The sequence below is a fragment of the Psittacula echo genome, assembly GCF_963264785.1.
Source record: "Psittacula echo genome assembly, chromosome: 11".
NCBI lineage: Eukaryota > Metazoa > Chordata > Aves > Psittaciformes > Psittacidae > Psittacula > Psittacula echo.
This window is the reverse complement of record NC_137746.1, coordinates 4,365,065-4,386,717: the sequence shown is the minus strand read 5'-3', so window position 1 is coordinate 4,386,717 and position 21,653 is coordinate 4,365,065. Positions and strand designations below refer to the sequence as shown.

The 21,653-nt window shown below is 39.6% G+C and overlaps 1 protein-coding gene across 1 annotated transcript in view; it reads right to left on the bottom strand.

The window, feature by feature from the left end:
• Positions 1–21,653, bottom strand: part of SPOCK1 (SPARC (osteonectin), cwcv and kazal like domains proteoglycan 1) — a gene marked incomplete at both ends in the record, with an annotated part of 284,542 nt that overhangs the window by 46,244 nt on the left and 216,645 nt on the right. The window contains one exon of the mRNA XM_080627170.1: positions 11,894–12,008. Coding sequence (XP_080483296.1) covers positions 11,894–12,008 — 115 coding nt within the window. The remainder of the gene's footprint in view (positions 1–11,893; positions 12,009–21,653) is intronic.

Below are 21,653 nucleotides of genomic sequence, written 5' to 3'. Positions count from 1 at the left end.
TAAATTAATACATACTGAATAAATTGACACAAAGCTGTATTTATGCTATCATTTAAATACCTATACCAGCCTAATGCCTTCTCTGAAGTGGCTGCAACACATCTTTTCAGTAGTGCTGTGGCATTAACAGTTAGGAGATGGGACTTTGTTTTTGTACCAAGTGCAAAGAAGTCAGTGACAGGAGCAGTTTAGCTCTAGACTGAGGCAGAGAAAAGCTCTCGCTCTCCTATTTTATCTTGAAATCATGTCTGATGAACATCTGTGACCCAATTTACAACAGATTCCAGATGGGGTCTTACCAATGCCCTGCAAAGCACTAGAAATATTTCTGGAACTACTCCTCCTGATGTAACAGAGGATTACTGAAGTCTTTTCACAGCTCATAGTTGTTCAGTTATTCTGTGACCAGCTAGCACACTAAGGTCATTTTCTCCTTTAGACATTTCTAACCAAAGAGCTCTTGGATCAAAGCAGATGCTCATATTATTAGACCCCAAGTGTATAATTACACACTTTGTGCTAATGAACTTCTTCCCATCTGTATTGCCCCAGTTCTCAAGGACATCCAATTGAAAACACAAAAAGGAACTTGTTTAAAGAAATGTGAAATATTGCCCAGTGTTTCTGCAACCAACTTGATTTCATAAAAATGTAAACTGAACAAATAATACTTCCTCCCACTTGTTTCTTTATTGAAAATCTGTTTTAATTATTCACTGCCTTCTGGGTAACTGCATACTCAAATGTACTTACTGTATACGCTATATAGCAGTCACCGTATGTCCTTCCTCCTCATACAATCAAAAAAATCAAAACACTTAAATATATTTGCTAATAAGAACAAACTTTACATTAAAAATTCTGACCTGAGGGGTTTTTTTATGGTGGAGAATTTCTTGCTTGTTTATGGGATTTTACTAAATTGAGGAAAGTGATTCATAGATAAGCTTCATTTAACAATCTTAAATGTATAAGGGAAGACTAGTATGATTTTAAGATGTCCAGAATGATAGTGTTAATAAGTAAAATGAAAGGGAAGCATGATGCATATTGTACAACGCTGTTTAGATTTGTGCTTTCGGCAATTTCCCTCAAAGTAATCCTTCCCTGCCCACCAACAATGTAATTTAGAGGTAAAGGGCTTCCTCTATGAGACACTTCTTTCAATGCTTCTCCAGCTCAACAGGCTCAGAAGAAAGGACTGCAAATGAGAGGCTTTGCAATGTTACACAGGCCAATCTCATAGCACTTTTGGAACTGTAATTCACTTTTTCTGGATGGGATCAGCTAGAAATAAACACTGGGTGTGATGCATCCCATAATGTTAACAAAAGATGTACTATGCTTGAGAAATACTTTGGAATTCCTTTTTCATAGCAAGTTATCACAGAGATCAACAACAATGTACCATAATTGTTTGGAAAATCATGCTGTAGACAAAGAGTTATATATGCTTTTTTCTAACTTTACAGTCCCAAATGAAACCTAATTTTGGTTGTTTCAACTAAAATGCTCAAGGAACCATTTTCCAGATCAGATTTCTCCTCCTTTTTTTCATTTTAGATTCTCCAAGAATACTTGCAACCTTTTCAAGAACTGAAAGCCTAATTCTGAATTTCAATCATGAAGGATCAATGAGGCATTTGGAACATGCAACTCATTGCCTGAAATCACTGTGACGTGATTTTATTTTACCCAGTTTTCATTTTTCCCATTGACAGGGATTGCCTGATAAGCGAGTACTTGCTGTTATTGACCATACTTACAATTTAGACAATAAGAGAATCGGCCTCTTGTCTGTGCCTGATAACTCCTAGGCCTTGACTATCATTGTAAACAAACTGAGAAACAAGACATGATGATACGTAAAAGCACCTTCAGAGAGGCAAGATAGAGCCAAGATCATAATTTATCAAACCCAAGATTATAGTGGTATCATTGACTAAAGTATATTCCCATAAAGGAAACTGGTTTTCCATAAACATACCCTTCTAAACAGTTAGTCACTAAATTACCTCACTTTGGGGAACAGATATTAGAAAACTGCAATTAAAACTAAGTTGGAAAATCATCATACAGTAAACAAATTGCTTGGACATAAACTTCACCGCTTTCTATGTTACTATTAATTAGAAATCTTATAAAAGCATGTCTGAATTCCTATAGGGAACTAGGGCTTTGTAATTCAGCTCCAAATACAGATCTAACCATCTGAGTTAGTCCCAAGATCTCCAGAGAGGCTGGATACCTGCAGGGAAGGTTAAACTGCAATCCTGAGTGACCCAACCCAGTCTTCAGAGTTTGAGCCTGTATCTGAAAAAACAACTGAATAACTTTATGTATGTTTTAACATTTGGAACATAAAGATCTGTGTTGGTTGCCTGAACCTTCTCTAATATTGCCATTCAATTTTTTGTTGCAGGGTATTTTAGTGTTTTCTCAGTGGATGATGGACTCTGGTCTGATAGACTTGAGCCAAATTGTCCATATTTTAGTAACTCACAAATGCAGATCCTGATACTCATTCTAGTCCATCTCTAAGGGGAGACATTTGCTTTACAGCAAGCAGATAACATTAATGTTGGTTTAATTTACACACAATCGATTAAATTGAATTATAAAAAATTGCAGTTCTTCCAAGGAAAATGAACGCAGAAATGTCCCTGTTGGGGCAGTGAAAGCAGTAATGTATGTAAGCGTATATATTTGGAATGAGGCGGTTCCATCTCTACTCTTGTGTACTAATAAACAGGGACTTTGAAACAGAAAAAAATCCAAACTAATTTGACACAACACTATAAAAAGTAATGAACTCACTGGAAAAATCATCTTGTCTTTAGTCCATACTCATTTACACCATTGTAAACTCAGAATAATTTTACCAAAGGCAACTAGCTCAACATTGTTGATGGAATGATTCCAGATTTGGATGAGTAACCAAAGATGGAATTTAGTCTCTAAGATACCAAGGGAAAAAAAAACCCAAACTAAACAACCAGAAAAAGACGTATTTGCAATTTCAGAAGTCTTATTTTCTCCTGTATTTTATTGAAAAGTTTGGGGTTTTTTTTCCCCTCACACTAAAGATGTTTTACCTTAACACTGCAGTGATAAGCACTGTACTTTATTTCAATGTCAGGTTTCTGGAAACTTTATTAACTTGTATTCTATGTCAGGGAAATATTTCCCCCAAATGCAGAAATCTATATCCATGAGAAAAAACTACATGCAACCACTCTTATTTATTCGTTTCGGTTTATGATGAGAGAGATTTTAGTGCTCTAATTATCATTATCAGCACACAAAGACCTGCTGTTACTAGACAGTGTTTCTATTAACACAGTGTGCCACTTCAATAGCTTTCCGTTGGCAATCCAAAATCAAATTACTTCTTGTCTGAAAACTGTTACTTGCTGGCACTAAGTGTTTACCGTGTCTCTCATCTTCTAACCTTTTTTTTTATGGTTAGAAAAAAAAATCAATAGCCAATTTAATTTTTTGTTTATCAAGTGTTTATGAAACTCTTGAGTACCACTAAGCCAAGTACTCTCTTACTGCATTTTGTGGGTCTATACACCTCAGTGGTATTCGTACCCTTTGTGTATCAAAGTGGGAAGTTACCTGCAGGGGCAGTGACACAGGTCATGCCCATACTGCCCTTAGGCATGTGCTTGGCTCAGATTTGTGTTTGCTGACTCAGGTGACTCAAATGAGGTTGGCCAGGCTAGAAACATCAGCTCCTCTCTATCTCACCTCAGTTCTGTGATTGCTGAGCATTGGACTTGCCAACTACCCCACTTTCCTGAGTATGTCCCTGCAAGGCAACCACTACCAGCACTGGTCTAACTCATTCCTCCACAGCTTCGCGCATGCCCCATGCTGGACCAGACCTTGCCTGCTGCAACTCTAGAACCTCTGTATTGAACATAATGTGGAAGTGAGCAATCCACAGCTGCTGGTTTATACAGAATGAGACCCACCAAATCAATTAGGTTATATTTCCAGGTTTTTTTAGGTGGTGCACAAGAGGTGAAACCCATATCCACTGCTCAGCCTGAAGTAACAGTGCAGCTATGTTTATGAAAGCACAAGGACGAGCCTCAGCCACAGACAGCTGCCAGAGAAGTACCACAGCCTGAAGCTTCCTTTCATAAAGTTTCAAAAGGATTTAAAAAAATTCGTGCTGTTTTTAATATAATTACACCTCGACACAGTTATTTTTATGCAGTTCCTGTCTCCCGCTGCTGTCTAGGATTAGTCGTTATTTAGTGGTGATGAAGAGTTATGTCTCATGTCTTGGTTCAACCTCCAAAAAATTATGACAGGAATTCTGGCTCAACGTTATCCTATTGACGTTACCTTGTTAAAGAGATGCATTAACTGAAAGTGCAAATCCTCCTGACAGTGATGTTCCTACTACAGTCAACATCGCTTCAGGAAGTACCTAAAAGATGCAAAGTACGCTGCTTCTACCACTGCCTTTTCCTCCTTGCTGTCATTTTTGCCTCTAAAACAGACGTTGGCTGTTATATTTTGGAGCCTGCTGTAATTTGATCAAATCTAAGGAAGATCATGCAGAAGAAGCGAAAGCTAGTCAATGGATAGTATCACCCCTAACTTGTTATCTGTCTGGGATGTGCTGTGATCAATGTTTCTGTGCTAACCTTAGAGCCAGACCAAAATGCAGAATCACTTCCACAGGGGACAGTTCTTTCTCCTTTCCCAGTTCATGTCAAAGCAGATACACCTGGGTGCTTTGGGTGCATAATTGTTGGAAGTATAAAAAATATTTTGATTTATACTCTTAGTAAAAAAATCGTTCGGGTATCAGGTTCTGAATTTACTCTTCAAGCCAAACAACGCTTTTTGGGCAGGCAATTCTCCTGTATAACACAGCAGCTTTTGAGTTGATCTCCATGATTCCAGCTGCCTCCTTGCTGCCTTCGGGGAAGTATCATACTTTAAAGAAGCGATATCTACTTATCATAAGGCCTAACAACATCTGTCCTAATTTGCCAAAAACACTGTAGAAGATTCTGCAAGTGATTTATCTGCAAGGGTTTTGCAGTCCCTGAAACTGTTCTGCATGATGACTTGTTAATTGTACACCATGGAAACTCCTTCCACCTCAATTCTGCAATAACAGCAAAGGCATTAAAAAATTTTTGATGTTTTTGAGGGTAAATTACATTGATTAAAGATGTTTCACTGAATCTGAAGGAGAGAGGTAACTACTATTGATCTCATTATACATAGCTAGCCTAGAAATCAATGCAAAGAAGAGGTATGATTTGATGGGAATGTAAGTGATATAATTTCAGAGCTACATAAATAGAAGCAGTTTTAATGTTTCCAATTCAGCAACATCTATTGCTCAGTTATAAATGCTTTGCAATGATCAGTTTTTTCAAAAGGGACCAGAAAGAGCCTTATATGTACTGAGCTCATGGAGAACTTCCTACCCAGGTAAGCAGTTATGAACACCAAGCTTTGTTAAGCAGCCCTCTGTAGTTTGTGGATGTGGTTAACTATTAACCACACAATCACACCAACATTTCCTTCAGCAAAGAAGGAAAAGGCCTCTCAATTAAACCTCTTGAAAGGCCATCACCATCTTTTTGAGCTACAGTAAAAGGACTTGCATTTAACAGGTGTTTTTCTGAGCTCTTCCAAGGCTAGCTCTGCATACGAGCCTGTACAAAACATACCTTGAGAGACATAGCAGATGATGTCAGGATGAAGTGGTGTAGGAATACAAAAACCAATCAGGAAAAACTGGTGCACCAAAGGAAGATGCATGTGAGGTCAAGCAGCAGAACAAAACATCTCCAGCCACCATCACTTTGCTCTTTCTTCAGACCCTGGCATGAACTTCATTTTGATGCCTCAGTATTGAAGCTTTTTGCTTTTGCTTCTGACAGGAGTAAGTGATGGTGATGGCATCAACGAAGAGCAAAGGTGTTTGTTCTTGCCTGCTTCTCACTTTCTTTTAATTAAATATTAATTGGGTGCAGCCACTTCACTACTCACAGACAATTTCTAGCAGAAATGAAGAAAGTTAATCTTTCATGCTTTCAGGAAAGGAATAATAAAATTATCTGCTTGTGTGAAAACTTGCAGGCAAAATAATAGTAATAATAATAGTAACAATTATTGTTAATTACAGATACAGTTATTTACATGATAGATTTATTTGGGTGAGGACATTTCCTCATGTAACAAATTAAAAGACTTGAATTGCAGTTTTCACACAGAAAATTTTGGATCCAAAATATCAGATCCTGCATAGTTTAGAGCTAATAATCCTACTCTTTATGAATGAAGTCCAGAGAAGGATCATGTCAGTGTCCAGAACATACATCACTGCCTTCCATGACCTTATATCTGCTCTGCATTGGAAGTCACTCTTTGGTCTGAACCAACACAGTTTCTTTTCTGTAAAACAGTAGAAAACCCTCCTAGTTTTTATAAGGTATAACAAAAGCTTTGAAACTTTCATCAATCTTAATTTTAGAATAATTTTATTTTACCATTCCCAGAGTTCAAGACTCAAATATATGATTTAAAAGTCTACCTGGAAATTCAGTACCAGAAGGAGTCTTTTTTCAAAGCTAAAGCCACAAGATGAAAAATTTCCTGGCAAATCAAACCCAGGAACCAATTTCGACTTTACCATGTTCATGACTCACACTTCATCTTCATAAACTTTAAAATGATGTGCTCTGTAGTCATGAAAACCTGTGAATAGCAATTTGAAACTGAAATATTTGCTGAAAGTGGGTTTCAAAGAAAGACTTAGTTCCAAGACTTTAAATTCTTTTAGTTGTCAGTCTTTCGAGGCACAAGAAGCAATACAATTCATTTGGGAAACATTTCTTCAAATGAAGTTCATGCACTGAGTGCTGTTGTTATAAAGGAATGGAACATTATATCTTCTTATCCATCACACCCAATAGGGCTGGTAGATAAATGCTACAATTCATACCTTAAACTATACCCCAAACAAGGTAGATTCTTGCTAGAGCTTGCCAAGACCTGTTCCTGTAAGTTAAAAATGTTCTCTTGGTTCCCTTTAGAAGTTTAACCAACACTCAGTGTAACTGAATATATTTGCTTCTGACTATTGACCTTACATCCCCTTATATCAAGATAACAGCATTTTCTTAGAAGTTGCCTTGGGTATTTCTGCAAGGTCAAAAAGACACAATGCACAGATAGCGATAAACCTACTTTGAATTACTGCATCCATTCATGCTCCAGCGGTTCTGCAACTCTGATGGCAACAAATGAAGACTAATATGTTGGGAGCATAGCGCTCAGCTTCTTAGAAAACACAGAAAGTGGTTATGGTCAGAAATAGCACACAACCAACAACAAACATTTACTATCCTGCCTGAGCTACCACACTGCTAACACAGGTACAAACAAGAGTCATGCAGGCATAGGGGAAGCCGACAGAACCACATTATTGCAACTATAAATTCATATTTGCCCGGAGATGCCCTAATCATTGCCCAATGTTGTCTTTTAATAGAATCAACTGCATATTCAAGGGAAAAAAAAAAACCACCTCTTTCTTTGTCAATAGGTTCTGAAGACTGCAAGTGGCTGTTCTTCATCTGAAGTACTTTCTTTATGAAGGGATTTTAGAAGCTTCAGCTAGTGTCAAATTAAGTCCTGCTTGATGAGAACTCTAGTTAATGTTGCAGAGCTTTCGTAAAGAGGTACCTGAAAACCACCAGAAGACAGAACTTTATGTCTTAAATAACTTCTATCACCTAGATGCCATTAAGAGTCACTTACCAGTCCTTTTCTTTTGTTGAAATTATAGCCTTATTCATTTTATAATATTAGATAAAAGGGCACATATGTTCTGAAAGGGCAGCTAACCTCAGGGCAGACTACAGCTCAACCTTTTTCTCTGAGTACCCAAGCTGAAAATCAGCAGTTATCATGGAAGCATATTGTAAAGCTGGGATACTGCTGTGAACAATGAAGCATATCAAGTGTTTTGATAAACCCAAGGAGTCTAAATGGGCCTCAAAAAGCAAAAAGCATTAGGACCTGCCTTCTTTTCCAAAATCTTCCATTAGTACCCTCATGGAGTCTTGTTTTCCACCTCTTAGACCCCGACTCAGAATTCCATTTAAGAAAATGAAGAACATGATCCTGCCATCTCTTCAAAGATTTAACTTTATAGTAGAAAGGTTTTATTGTTGTTAGTTACCATTAAAGGTAATAATTCTGGTGCAGTTTTCTTTTGCTCGCATCTGTGTTATTTTATTAATGTCTCCCTAGTACCAGTTAGCATTACAAAAGGAATTCCAGTTTTTAACACGATTGTTAGTCTTGATTTTCATCCTCAAAGCAGAGATGCTTTTGGAGAAGCCTAAGGAGGAGGAAGGAATACAACTCAGACACTGCAGTCAATTGTCACCTCTGAACACATAGGCTTAGATTGCTTTTCTTTGATGCTGCTGCCAATTTTATTCATAAGCATATGAAAAAAAAGGTCATGACATTTAGAATTACAGAACTCTGGAAATTAAATGTTCCTTTACATTTTTAATTTCTGGAAGTAATTTATCATGGAATAATATTTGAATATGATTGAGCGAATGTGCAAAGATTAAAGCAAACTATCTTCAAATTGGAAGTTTACAACCACACACATTTAACCTTGTTGTATAATAGGCATAAAAAGTTTAAACGGTAGCTCCAAGAGCTGTGTTGCCATTTTGCTGGAAGTGTTTGCACTGTAATTCTCCTTAATATTTTCCACTGATACATCTGCATAAGGCACGAGGTTTAGCTCTCTACCATTTTCTATTTCAAATTATGCTATATTTGAATGGATTTCACAAACCTGGCAACTAAATAAGGAGCAGAAACCAAGTCCCAACAGTCTACACAACTCTTTCATACCAAGTTTTATATGAGATATCAAACTATGGATTTTTATACCAATCTGGCAATGTTAACAATACTATCATACTATAAGAGGAAAATAGAACCATTTTGTGTGAAGACTAGAGAAAACACTAAGGTACCAAGCAACCACAGTGCGAGTCAGCAGCTCCAGATGGAGAGGTCTGGAGATTTGATGAAGGGGACATCACTCACGTGCTGCAATGACCAGGCTTCAGGGACTGCCTGCCACATGATTGCCTTGTACATCTCACACATGTCCCCTCAGGTACTAGCCAGGGCTTATTTCTCCAAAGCCTGGTGACACTACTTGTTGAGCAAATAAAGCAATCTGATGAAAGGCAGTGCTATGGAATTTGCGGTCAGTGATTAGAATTCATAATTCTCCCATAAATATAGGGAAAGCTGGCTGGCTTCCAGACTGTAAATAGCAGACACACACACCACCAAATCTCTTCTCAAGTGCTGCTTAAATTGCACCTGGGTTAAATTTATACTGGCATATAGAAATACTCATGTTTTCTCCTGGGAGCTCTTCTTTAAAAGCCTAGCAAACTCTGAAATATTCAGTTTGAGACTCCATTACACAGTGGGTCAAGTGAAGAGACAATGTCTGAAGAAAGGAGACTGAACAAGGAAGTTAAAGGAAGTCTTTAACGGAAACATCACTGGCACATTCAAAAATCCAGAAGAATATTTGAGATACAGGAACTTAGAAAGCCTGTTTGCTATTGATTTATTCTCAATACCAAACTCTTCTGTGGGCATTTCAGCACCAGAAAGAAGCAGACAGTGATAAAGCAAACTATTATACTGCTATTATGTTTTTCGCACATACATATATATGCACACACACAATCACTTCCAGGCCTGCACAAGTAATCTGTTTATAACACTATAATCTGGCTCATGAGCAGTTGCTCACATACATCTCTATGCAGGAGATGACTGGTCTCTCCAACATTTTGAATGCTTCCATATATACATGACTTCCCTATTTCCCAGGTGACTGTGCTCCTCTCCAAGGGGGCAGAACACTTTCTTCATGCCACACTGAAGACGGCAGAATTGAGGCATTTAATATCCTTGTACCAGGGCAATGCCAGGAGCAGCATTAGCTCAAGTTTGGGCTCTTGAAAAAGCCTTCAGGAAAGCTGCTCCCCAGATCAACCAATCCATTAAATTAATGCTTTGCTGGCTGGAGTTAAAGTTTTGAATCAAGCAAAACAAAAGCCTGCGTTTCAGAATACGTATTCCCTGTCAAATTGCATTTATCAAGATAAGGGTTATTAGAAGCTTTTTTCTCTTGTGTGAATGAAATTGTAAGCTTAAAATGTCACTGAAGATTTATTAATCTGATACGCTCTCTGATAAGGGCAAAGAGTTAGAAAGGGCGGAGGAAAAGAAATATTTCTTCTAGCTTGATAAGGGCTACAAGAAATAGAAAATATGAATAAGGCAATTTATCAGTGGGTATGCTGTAACCAAAAGAGTCAAGCCACATAAAGCAATATTAGAGTTATATATTGATTTCTGAACTTTGCCATCTAAAATACTCCATCTAAGTTTGATAGTTATGCAGAAAAAAGTCTGTGGTTTGCAAAAAAATGGAGCAAACCTGAATTTTCAAAGTCTAGGCTGGAGAATCACTTCTTGTGTTAGGAAGTAGATGGAGATCTAACATGCAAACTGTTGTTGTGCTGGAGAATATGGTGCGTGGATCACCAGCAGCAGCAGTGTTTTCAACTGAAGTGACACGGCCCGAACTAACCAAAGGAAGCGTTGTTTAAACTTTGGCTTTCTGTTTCTGTGCCTGTTACCATCAGAACATGTCCATAGTGGGGAGGAGCGCAAGCTAAGAGGTTCTCAACAATTTTGGGTCGAACGGACCATTGTTAAAGCTTCACCTTTTTTATACTCTATGTGGTGCACAAAGCAAATAAATGTTTCACTACTTCGCACAACAGAGCAAACCCTGTGTAAGTCATTGCTTTGGCTTTGTGAACTACTAAAACACACAGAAGCCCAGCAGCTGAGTTAATCCTCTTAGCACTCCTCCTAAGAAAGAGGAGACAACCCTGAACTTAAAAGCAAGCTAGTGCTCCCTTTGCCCCAGATGCTCTCACCAGCACATCTGCACTCGTATTAAGAAACGACATCCACGAGTAACAACTCTTCTCTTCCAAAGGGCTTTCTCCATGGCAGGGTGGAAACGCTTAGACAGAATCTGACTGGGGCACTTGCCCTTATGCTGGACTTGTAGTCAGTCTCTTTTGCAAGGACTAATTCCCTTTAGATGAGGTCACTCTGGGACAGCTTGTGCTTACTTCCTTGGAAAAGACCTGAGGGACTGAATTACCTCACCAGGCTTTCAGACATAAATAGAGAACTCACCGGAGAGCTGGCAGGGAAAATGGCCATTTGTGTTGGGACTCCAGCCTTCAGTTTTATATAACATTGTTTGCAATGGGTTTGTTATTGAAACGATTTCCTGTATAAATAAGTATTTAATATATATTTGACTTCTAATGATAACGTTAATAGAGATTAAAATGATAATTCAGACCCCATGTAATGTATATGTGTGCCTTCAAATGACTTCCTGGTTAACACGCAGACTATTGATGATTTTTTTACCCTAAGAAGAGATGAGCCATCAAGTAGCATTTTTTCTTTCCTGTCTTCTTTTATGATGATTCAATATTTTCATTCAAAATATTTTCACTCAGAAATGAGATCATTAGCCAGAACTCAGGTTTCCTATGAGACTACCAAGTGGGTGTTAGTTTTACTGCAGTTAAGATGTTTGAAAGCACTATGTGCTTAGGAAAGGATTAGTTGTACCTTCACTTCTTCTCAGACACGTTACATATAAAATCTACTAGTTAAGTAATATCTTCTGTTTTTCTAAGAACATAGCATGAACCAATTAATCTGCTTTAATTCCATTAGCAGCTTAACTTACCAGCCTTCTCTGTCTTGTGTTTTGAACTTTCAGGTGCTGGAAGGCAGGGGCAGGGCCCTTCGCATCGAGCTGTGATGGTTTTGCCAGTAGTACAGGCATGAAATTCCAACTTGCACTAGAATCGTTAAAAAAAAGCAAGAAGACATTTTGAATTAGGACCAGACATAAAAGCAGCAGCTGTGGATGAAATGAGAAATTGCATTTAGCAGTAATGACATTGGACAGATTGCAAAACTTCAGTGTATTGAAATGCCATTGTTTTTATTATTACAGATAACAATAATAGCTACTTCCTATGCAGAGTTTTGCATGGCACTTATAAATGTTCCTTGCAAAGTGTTGTTATTTCCTCCTTAAATATATGGAATCTACAGCATAGAAAGCTAAAACAATTTCTTCCAGGTCACCTACTAGATCAGTGGCACAGCTGGGAAGAACATACAAGCCTCCAGAATCCCATGTGTTTCCTGTGCTGCCTTCCCATGTTTCAGGTATGAAATCATGTCATCTATTACCTACTACTATTACCGATTTATTAGTTTGGCCTTTTGAGGAGTTTGGAGCAATAGGCTGTGTCCAAATACCATGAAAAGACACCAATCCTCACAATAGTGAGAAGCAAATCAGCTCATTATTTGATGAGAGGTCCTTGAACATGTTAGCTTCTCTGAACAAGGGGGAAATCTTAAATGACTCCTACCAATAAACTGCTTTAACAGTTAACAGCACCACTCCTAAAAATAGCCATTCATCTTGCAGTCAACTCCAGAAATACAACCAAATTGTAAAACTGAAGTGGAGATTAAACCACGAGCAGTATAGCTCCCTATATCTGCATATTGTTAGTCAGAAGCACAGAATTGTTCAAGTTGGAGAAGACTTTTAAGATCATCAAGTCCAACTGTTAACTCATCACAGCCAAGCCCACCATTAAACCATGTCCCCAAGTGCCACTTTTCCAAATACCTCCAAGGGATTGTGACTCCTCCACTTCCCTGGGCAGGCTGTTCTAGTGCCTTCTTGGTGAAGAAATGTTTCCTAACATCCAATCTAAACCTGCTCTGGTGCAACCTGAAGGCATTTCCTTCAGTGCCCTTCCTTGCTAACTGCCGCTCCCCATGCACTGTTTCTCACCATATGGTGATGCTCCCAGTCACTGGTGCTCCCAATGGCTTCTTTTACACACGTGAGAATGCTGTCTTGGCTTGCTCCTGGCCCTGTCCGGGTCCTGTCAAGCACTGGGGCTTGAACTGGGGGCTTCTGACACCACCCTCTGCTCCCCTAAGGTTCTCTTGGTTTGGGAAACCCCCCTGTGCACCATGCCAGAGCACTCACTGCTGATCATGCTGGCACTGGAGCTGCTCATCTCAGTGACCTGTTATCATCCCTTCCTTAAAAGCTCAGCAGATGGGATTTACAGCACCTCTTGACAGTCACCACATTCAAACCATTTAGGGCAGCAGGACATGTGCAGTATTGGACAGATGAGACAACTCAGGAGAATTTACATTACAAAAGTGTGCCGGTTAAAAGCCCTGATTTATAACATACTGACTGCTCACAGCCTTTGCTGTTTGCATTACATGTATTTTAGTGCTGACTTCCCTCTAAGAGCTTTGTGCCTGTGTAAGTTGTCCTCTCTGCAGTTAGGACCCCAAGGGCATTTTCCCCAGACCCAACGCAGCAGCAGGGCTGCTGGAGACCAGACTAATGTGCTAATAAAATGGAGTAAAAGAAAACAGCACATGGAAGCAGGAACAAAACTGCGTGTGTGAGGCGTTCTCCTTGGCTTGATACCCAATGAACTGAATTCCTTTAGGATTTTTGTCATCTTCAAGTGCCGATTTTACCAGATCAGAATCCAAGGGCTCTTAGTGCAAGGGGGAGTGTTGCCTGCAGCACTGAGGCTGGCACTCCTCCCTGCAGACTGCCTCCTGCCAGGGGAAACTGGGAACGCTGGGTTTTAAAATCCCTTTGATAAGGCTGAGTTTTGCTGTACATTAATTCTTGTTCAATTAAAAGTAGGCAAGCACGCTTACACAGTGTGACACAATGTGTTTGGAAACATGCAGCTTGTTTGAAGGCTGAAGGACACACAGTGTCAGAAGATGGCGTTACCCAGTGAGGATGCAGTGGGCAACTGGAGCTTGTCTAGCAACAGCCGCTGATGAAAATCACAGCATCATCTTCTGTTATTTTGATACAGTGGAAGCCAAGAGAACAGAACAGGATGCTGTGACAAGATAAATGCCTCCTGCTTTGAAAGTACTGCAAATATCTTGGCTTTGCCTCTGTTTGTTTCTGTTAAAAGGGATCATCTTTGCCCAGGCTTTAATCTAGCAGCAGGAGACCATTATCCTGTGCCTACATCTGTTGACATTATCTCCTGGCCATTCTGAACTTCAATGCACCAGGGTGGCTGCAAGCTCTGTGTGATGTTCTGCCCTTTTGATTTAGGAAATGCACAGCCACACACGAACACATGCAAAGCTCAGCTTGCACTTTGCACTAATTTCTTGCAAGACTGAAGGGAATATAAGTACTTATTATGCATCAGTTTACTACATAAATACACTCTGCACAGAACATAAACGCAAGGAGAAGCACATCAGAAAGAAAGGAAAACAGAAAGGACAACACTATCTCAGTGCACAGTCCTGAAGGCAACGCCTCTTTCTGCAGCCTATTCTGATAGTCAATATGTTACTAAGAACACAGGCATAAATCTTCTTGCAGCTGAAGTTGATAATTTAATCCTTCAAAGAACATCAATTACTACATACTTTATTATGTATAATAAATGTAAATTATGTATCTAAGCATTAGCAATTATACTTCATAAACTTCAAATATCACCCTTTAAGATGGTAAGGCCTATTTCAAGCCTGGTTTTATGTGCACTTAAGAAAGAGTTTTATACTTAGAAACAGCAAGGCAAGTTTTGCCTCAGCTTTATGAGAAATAAAAATGGCAACCAAAAAGCTCAAAATAAACCAAAAAAGAAACTGCTTTAAAAGGGCTACTTCTATCATCTGAGTGTGCAGAGCAAGGAGGGCTAAACTTGATCACAACAGTACAATCACACGTGAGTAAATTTATATCTGTGATTAACCACATTATTTATATTACCACCATGCTTGTTTAAGGTGTTGGGTGTTAGTCTGTATTTGTATAAAACTGGGATGGCAGATTGGTGTTGGGGGAAGAAGATTAAAGAATTCCATTGCTGTAAATATTAAATTTGGATAATACTCATTACTTTTCAACACCTAATCACTGTATGTAACTTTTTCCCTTCCCTAAAGAAAAACAGGAAGTATATTTTCCATGTGATGGTATTCTTACTTGCTGTAATAAACTGTATGAGTAGCTCAGCTTTGGATTTAATGCCAAACTAAGTGATGGAGGCAGAGTGGCCACAGGTGATGTCTTGTGGAGCAATAACAAAGTCTTTGGACTGCTCAGCCACTGCATCTGCAGTCTAGAAGGAGCCTGTTGGCTTTTTCCAGACCACGAACACTGCATTTCCACTTCTGTCGAGAAAACCTACGTTCCCTCTTTCCTTTTGCCATTGTCATCTCCTTCTCACATGGAAATAAAAAGATATATAGTACTAGACAAAACATTAAATGAAGCTATGATCCAACCTACAAGTCTTTTGCATCAAAGGGACATTGCGCATTTTGCAGGTATGAATGATGAAGCTCCTTGTAGCAGTTCTACAGTGGACTCATGGGGAGCAGTTGCACAGTTTTGGGGCTGGTCCATCTAGTTTCAGGGGACTCATCTCACTACTGTTATGACTGTATGCGCCTTGACTCCACTGAGCTTTCCTCCTAGCAGGACTCCCTGGGTCCTGCCAAGCTTCATATTTCTCTGCTACCTCCCTGATGTCTGAGCTGCATTTGTTGACTATGAACCCCAAGGCCCACATAAACATCTCTAAACTGTTTTACTGCAAATGGAAAAGGAGCTCTGTTATTTGTTGCTAAATGCATATGGAGATCAATAAAATATATGAGGGGAGAAACGGTTGAACATATTCATGGAAAATTCATAAATTAATTTATTCAACTAAGATGTGGGAAATTATTGCAGAGTGTGTTTTGGCTAAAGTGTTCCCTTGAGAATCCACTACCGGTATAATGATTCCCTCTTTATTGTCAGCAAATCTACAGCAATGTGTTTTGCATAAGCATTCACATCTGAGGGAGAAAGAAAATAGCTACATAAAATTTATTCTGAGCTATTTTATTCTTGTCTGTCAGTCTTCATTCTGGAGTCCCTCCTAGAGAATAATCTGGATATTTTTTTAATGATGTAATAAAACAGTGTAGCTCTGTCTTTATTCTGGTTTTCAACTTTTGGCAGCTGGGTTTTGACTCACCTGCATGTAAGTAATATTGTCGAGTAAGTTCCTGTAGTCTTTTACACATCTGACTAATAAATGTCTACGTGGACAGCTTAGTACAGTCTCCAGATCACATTAGTACCTTGCAGAGCTTTGAATCCTGACACAAGGAACTCACATTATTCGGTTAAAATGCATCAAGTAAGGCAGCAGTGGGGTGAAAGATTGGTGGGAGCATGTAGGAATTAGAGCACAATATACATGATGAAGATAAAGTACCATGACATCCCCTTCTCATAAGGCTGAAAATTGCAATAGGAGGTTAAATTTTATAGCAAGCTAATTAAAACCTATGTTAAAACCCTGAAATGTTACATCTTACTAATAACAGTGGCTCTAAAACTCTGTTGATGAACAGTGTTCTTGCCTGGAAGACACTGCATCTTCTTTAGCATCCTGCAGCTTTTTACATTCCCACTGAGAATTATTTCAGTGCAGTTTGTTTTATGGCGCATCTTTTGTTCACTCACAATATGTCTCTTCTAAACTTCACATACAAATAACAAAAGCTCATTATTTTCTACCTTATCTTTCACTCAGTACCTGCCACCGGCAGAAGCTAAAACTTTCTGAAATTACAGCATATATATATATATATATATATATGTGAATGACAGAGTTTCTTCATGTCAGAAGTTTTTTGTACCTATCTGTCTTAGCAGATAATTAGAACCCATTGGAATTCAGGCACTCGTTTGAGAGGGGTTGTTGTTTACAAGCTTTAGAACGGTGCTTGCCATTGCTTCCTTAGCTAGGACTGTTGCCAGCATTTTCTTTACACGCCTCTGTTCAGTTTTCATCAGAAGGAAAATGCCATATCGAGGACACACTCAGACCAAGAGAAAGGTTCAGTATCTTTTCTTCAAATCCCTCAAGAAATGTTACATGGCCCATTCCTGTTGCATCCATACATTAAAGGTTTAATGGGAATGCTCCAAACTTTTTAGGCTCTGTAAAACCTGAAAACACATGCTCAAATAAGCATCCTGCAGCAGGGTTTCCTGCCCTGCATGGGCTTTGCTCCAGGATGGGCCTGGCTTGGGTTATTGCAATAAAGGGGAGGATGAGGAATAAATTGTTGCTTTCTATTAGAATAGTTACTAGATGAACATACAGCACTTTATCTTTGCAATAAAAGCTGTACAAAGATAGCTTAAAAACCTGGAGTTCTAATCAGGAGCTCTGTTCTCCTTCTGAGAATATATAGCTGATGCTGATATTAATGGGAGTAATGCATGCATACCAGTGGCAGAATAAAGTCTAATTAACACAAACAATCTATTGTGTGAATACATATCGAGCCAGTTTTAAAATGCGGGCTAGCTGTAGCTTTGAAGCAGATGTTATCGCTGATTGGCTCTGAAATTCCCCTTTCTGCAAGAAATGATACAAAGGGCCTTGTATCTTGGGTAAACAACAAATATTTGAGCTAGTCTCTCTTTGCACACTTGGCTGATGGGCCAGTGGGCTCATAATGTGACAGAGAAAGAGAACAGCTCCCAGGTGTGGGGTCAAGAAGAGACAGGTTCCAAGGCATCGCTATTAAAGAGGTTGAACAGATTTATGCAGCTGAATGCAGTAACACCAGAAGGTCTCACACAGCAAACCTCAGAGGGTCACAAACTGTTCTGTGCTCCATGGCTCTGCCCTCTGAAATCCTGCAGCTCTAATGAGGGAGAGCTGCAGGACTTTGCCCTCGGGGCAAAATTAACCCCAGAGCATAAAGCAAGCATGAGACCCAGGTGATCTTTAAATATCTCTCTTTAAGTCAGCAGGTCACATCCTCTATACTGTCAACTGCAGATGCTCCAAGCACATAGATCAGGTCCCTAAAACTCAGCTTCTGGATTTTAGGATTTTGAAATTTAACACCACTTCTTTAATTTTTCAGCTACCTTTTTTTTTTGTTAGGTCTCAGCCATATGCAGTCAATAAGTTACGTGGTTTTGACTCTTATACCAGAAGTATAAACAACTGACTGTCAATTCCAGAGCAACTGGAAAGACAGAAGGTTCACCTTCCAGGAAAAGGCAATCGGATCCTGGCCTGGGCTTCAGAAAAGAGCAAACTGAATTGCAAAAAGCAGCTCCCCTGCAATTCAGGATGGCATCAATTGCATTATTATGTGGCTCCACACTATAATGAGAACTGTGCACTCCTCTAAAAATAGTTTCAATTTCTTAATGGGAGAAGAACAGTAGGGGCTCCTTGTTTTCATCAGTTAAAGAGTTGTTTTAGAATAACAAAGAGCCTGAGTGCTCAGGAGAGGGTCAGCTCTGCTCATAAAAAGAGTTCATGCCTCTTCCTTGCCTTGAGATTAGCACGAGAGATCCTTACAAGAGAGGATGTGACCATGGGACACAAATCCTACATGCCACAGCCAGAAGAAGCAGTAGTAAAGCTGCCCAAAGAAGAAAGAACTACAGACGTAAAGGGGGGGAAAAAACCTCCAAGTATTAAAAGCACCATTTCTCAAACTGTCTGATAGCTGATGAGTCAGTACAGGGACTGCCTGTAGGCATATTGAACCATTCCAGTGTTTGAATGGCAGGACTGCAAACCAAGGAAATTACCACGTACTCATGCTACTGCAAACTGCGCTTATGGACAGGGCAAAACTCAGCTTATCTGGGGACTTGTAGACAGAGCACTGAAGGACAAAATGCTGTTTTAATACAAAACAAATTGCCCTGAGAAATAGCTGGCAATCAGATGCCATTAATTGCATCAGCTAGATGATATGGCATGTAAGGTCACAGCACTGGATACAGGAGGCAGAGGACATTCGAGGGACCATTTAGTAGCATGACGTAACAATGAAAACAGCGAACAAACAAGAAAACAGTTCTAGGCACCTAAATCTAGCATGTTATAGAGATATTAAATTTGGTTTTAGAAACAAATTTAGATGCCACTTCTCGAAACACTTAGGCCAAGGTGTGTGGGGGCATATCTCAGTTGGTTTATCATCTTGTAAGAAATTCAGGTGCTTATTGGGTCCAGACAGTGCTGGAACTTGACACAGAAGAGTCAATTTGTAAGCGGAAACGATCGTGCAATGCTGATTTCAGCTTTTCCTTTGCTGGCTGAAGAGACCAAGCAAAGTTAAAAGGTAAATGAAGACAAAGCACTTCTATCACTATGAATGGACAGGACAATATAAAGACACCCATCCCTCCTCCTTCCTCAGATTTAACACAAAGTACCAGACTCTTAAATCTGCCAACCGCCCTGCACACAAGGCAAGCACACCATTGTCATCTCCTCAACAGAGTCATTGAAATCTGGACTTCAGCCTGCGGCTTGATTTGGTGACTACAGATACATTTTGAGTACCAAGGCCATACCCACCCTCTGGGCTGTGTCGGCTGGTTCCTTGTGCGCCAGTGCTGGAGCTGGTGTGCAAGGAGATGATGCAAAGTCACCCATTGCCAAGGGGCAGCTCTGGGTCCCAGACTGCCCTGCCCTTCAGCCTCCTCCTGCACACAGAGGACTCACTACCACAGGTTGGCATTAACTTGGGGATCTCGGCAGAGCACTTTATTGCGGGGCATAATCATGCACTATGCCTGGTAATTACTGCTAGGAACTGCCTTTGGAGATGCTAATTACTGAAGAATCAGAATCTAAATGCAAATGGAGGCAGCAATGCTGACTTATTTAAAAAAATGAAATATTAAAGATGTATCTTATAGCCCAGATTCTACATTCACATCCAACAGCATTTCCTGTTGCTAAATGTCTCCTCCTTTTTCTTCCTGTGGGATTTGCATGATAGCTCACTAATGATGACTATTTTCCAGCTGCATATGAGAGTTTTTGCTTTCCAGTACACTAGCCTGCCACATCCCAAGATGTGGACCTTAAAAATCTCTTTCCCATTGCATGTTTGCATTCATTTCTATGTACATATTATATTGCTTTTGTCTCTATGAAATCGTTCTCTATTCTAACTCTTCTTAATTATGAGCTGAGACTTCATAGCTAATAGCGTTATTCAAAGTGGAAAGAAGCCACTTGGTTTTTTTTAATAGACCAGAGCCATCTTATATTAAAAGTAAAGAAAATCACAGGGAAACAATTGGAGCTTTGGAATGATCGATGTTGCTTGAAACGTACTTGCCATGTAATTGAGATGCGTTCCCATTCTGCAGCCATTTACTGATCACATGAGAACAATGATTTGTCATTTTTACTCGCTTCAAATTACTAAAGGCAGTTTAATTTCTCTCATGGAGATGACACATTAGATAACGTGAACATAATCAAGAGGTAACGATCTGTGTCTCTATGCACATACAGATACTCCAGCTACCAACAAAACAACTGCCTACATATGGCAGATTGAAGGCAATGCAAGACATTCAGATCCCCAAGCACAGGGTTTCCACCCAGATAAGGATATTTCAAACAGCAATTTAACTACACCATACAACTGTATTCATCTAGATTTCAGATGAGGCAATGCTCCATCTACTCAGCCATTCTCATATCCATCTGTCCATACCTGGGCAAAAAAGCAGCATCTGGTGACCACTATAAAGGGGAGGCACGCTCCCTTCAGGCTTTTATGCAATTGGTACGATGGCAATATCTTAGCACCTCAAAAACCTCTCAGGCAAATCTCCCCAATCAGTCAGTAACTGCAGGCAAATGCCTTCTGTTTGGAGATCATCCAGCCCAAACCCCCTGCTAAAGCCTAGAGCAGGTTGCACAGAATCACATCCAGGTAGGTTTTGAGCATTTCCAGAGGAGACTCCACAACCTCTCTGAGCAGCCTGTTCCAGTGCTGTCACCCTCAAAGTAAAGAAATTTCATATTCAGATGGAACTACATATGGAACATTCATCATGTTCAGATGGAACTTCCTGTGTTTCAGTTTGTGCCCATTGCCCATTATCCTGTCATTGGGCACCACTGAAAAGAGGATTCAATCTGGCAGGGAGCCAGACTAAGTGCACCTTACCCTTTCTCATCGCATCCATGCATGCTCTGACAACAGACCTATATTCCTCCCCATACATCCCTTTTTCCATGTTCTGTAAAGTTCCTTCCTCCGTTTGAGTTGGATGTATGAAATGTATAGTATCAATTAAACTTTCACATCTCAGAGGTTTTGTCTGTTATTTTATATTTGAACCTACACTTCAGACTTGCTTCGTCTCTAAACAGCATCCTGCAGTACCACTGCTCTGGTTGCTCTCAGAATAGCAACAAGATTTAAGTGCTAAGAATGCCAATCTATCTTTTAATTGACTTCTCAGGATTTTTGTGAGGAATAAATCAAAACAAAAGCCAAACTGAAAGCCCCAATGCTAAGAAGCACTGAAACAAAACATTTGGCAGTCA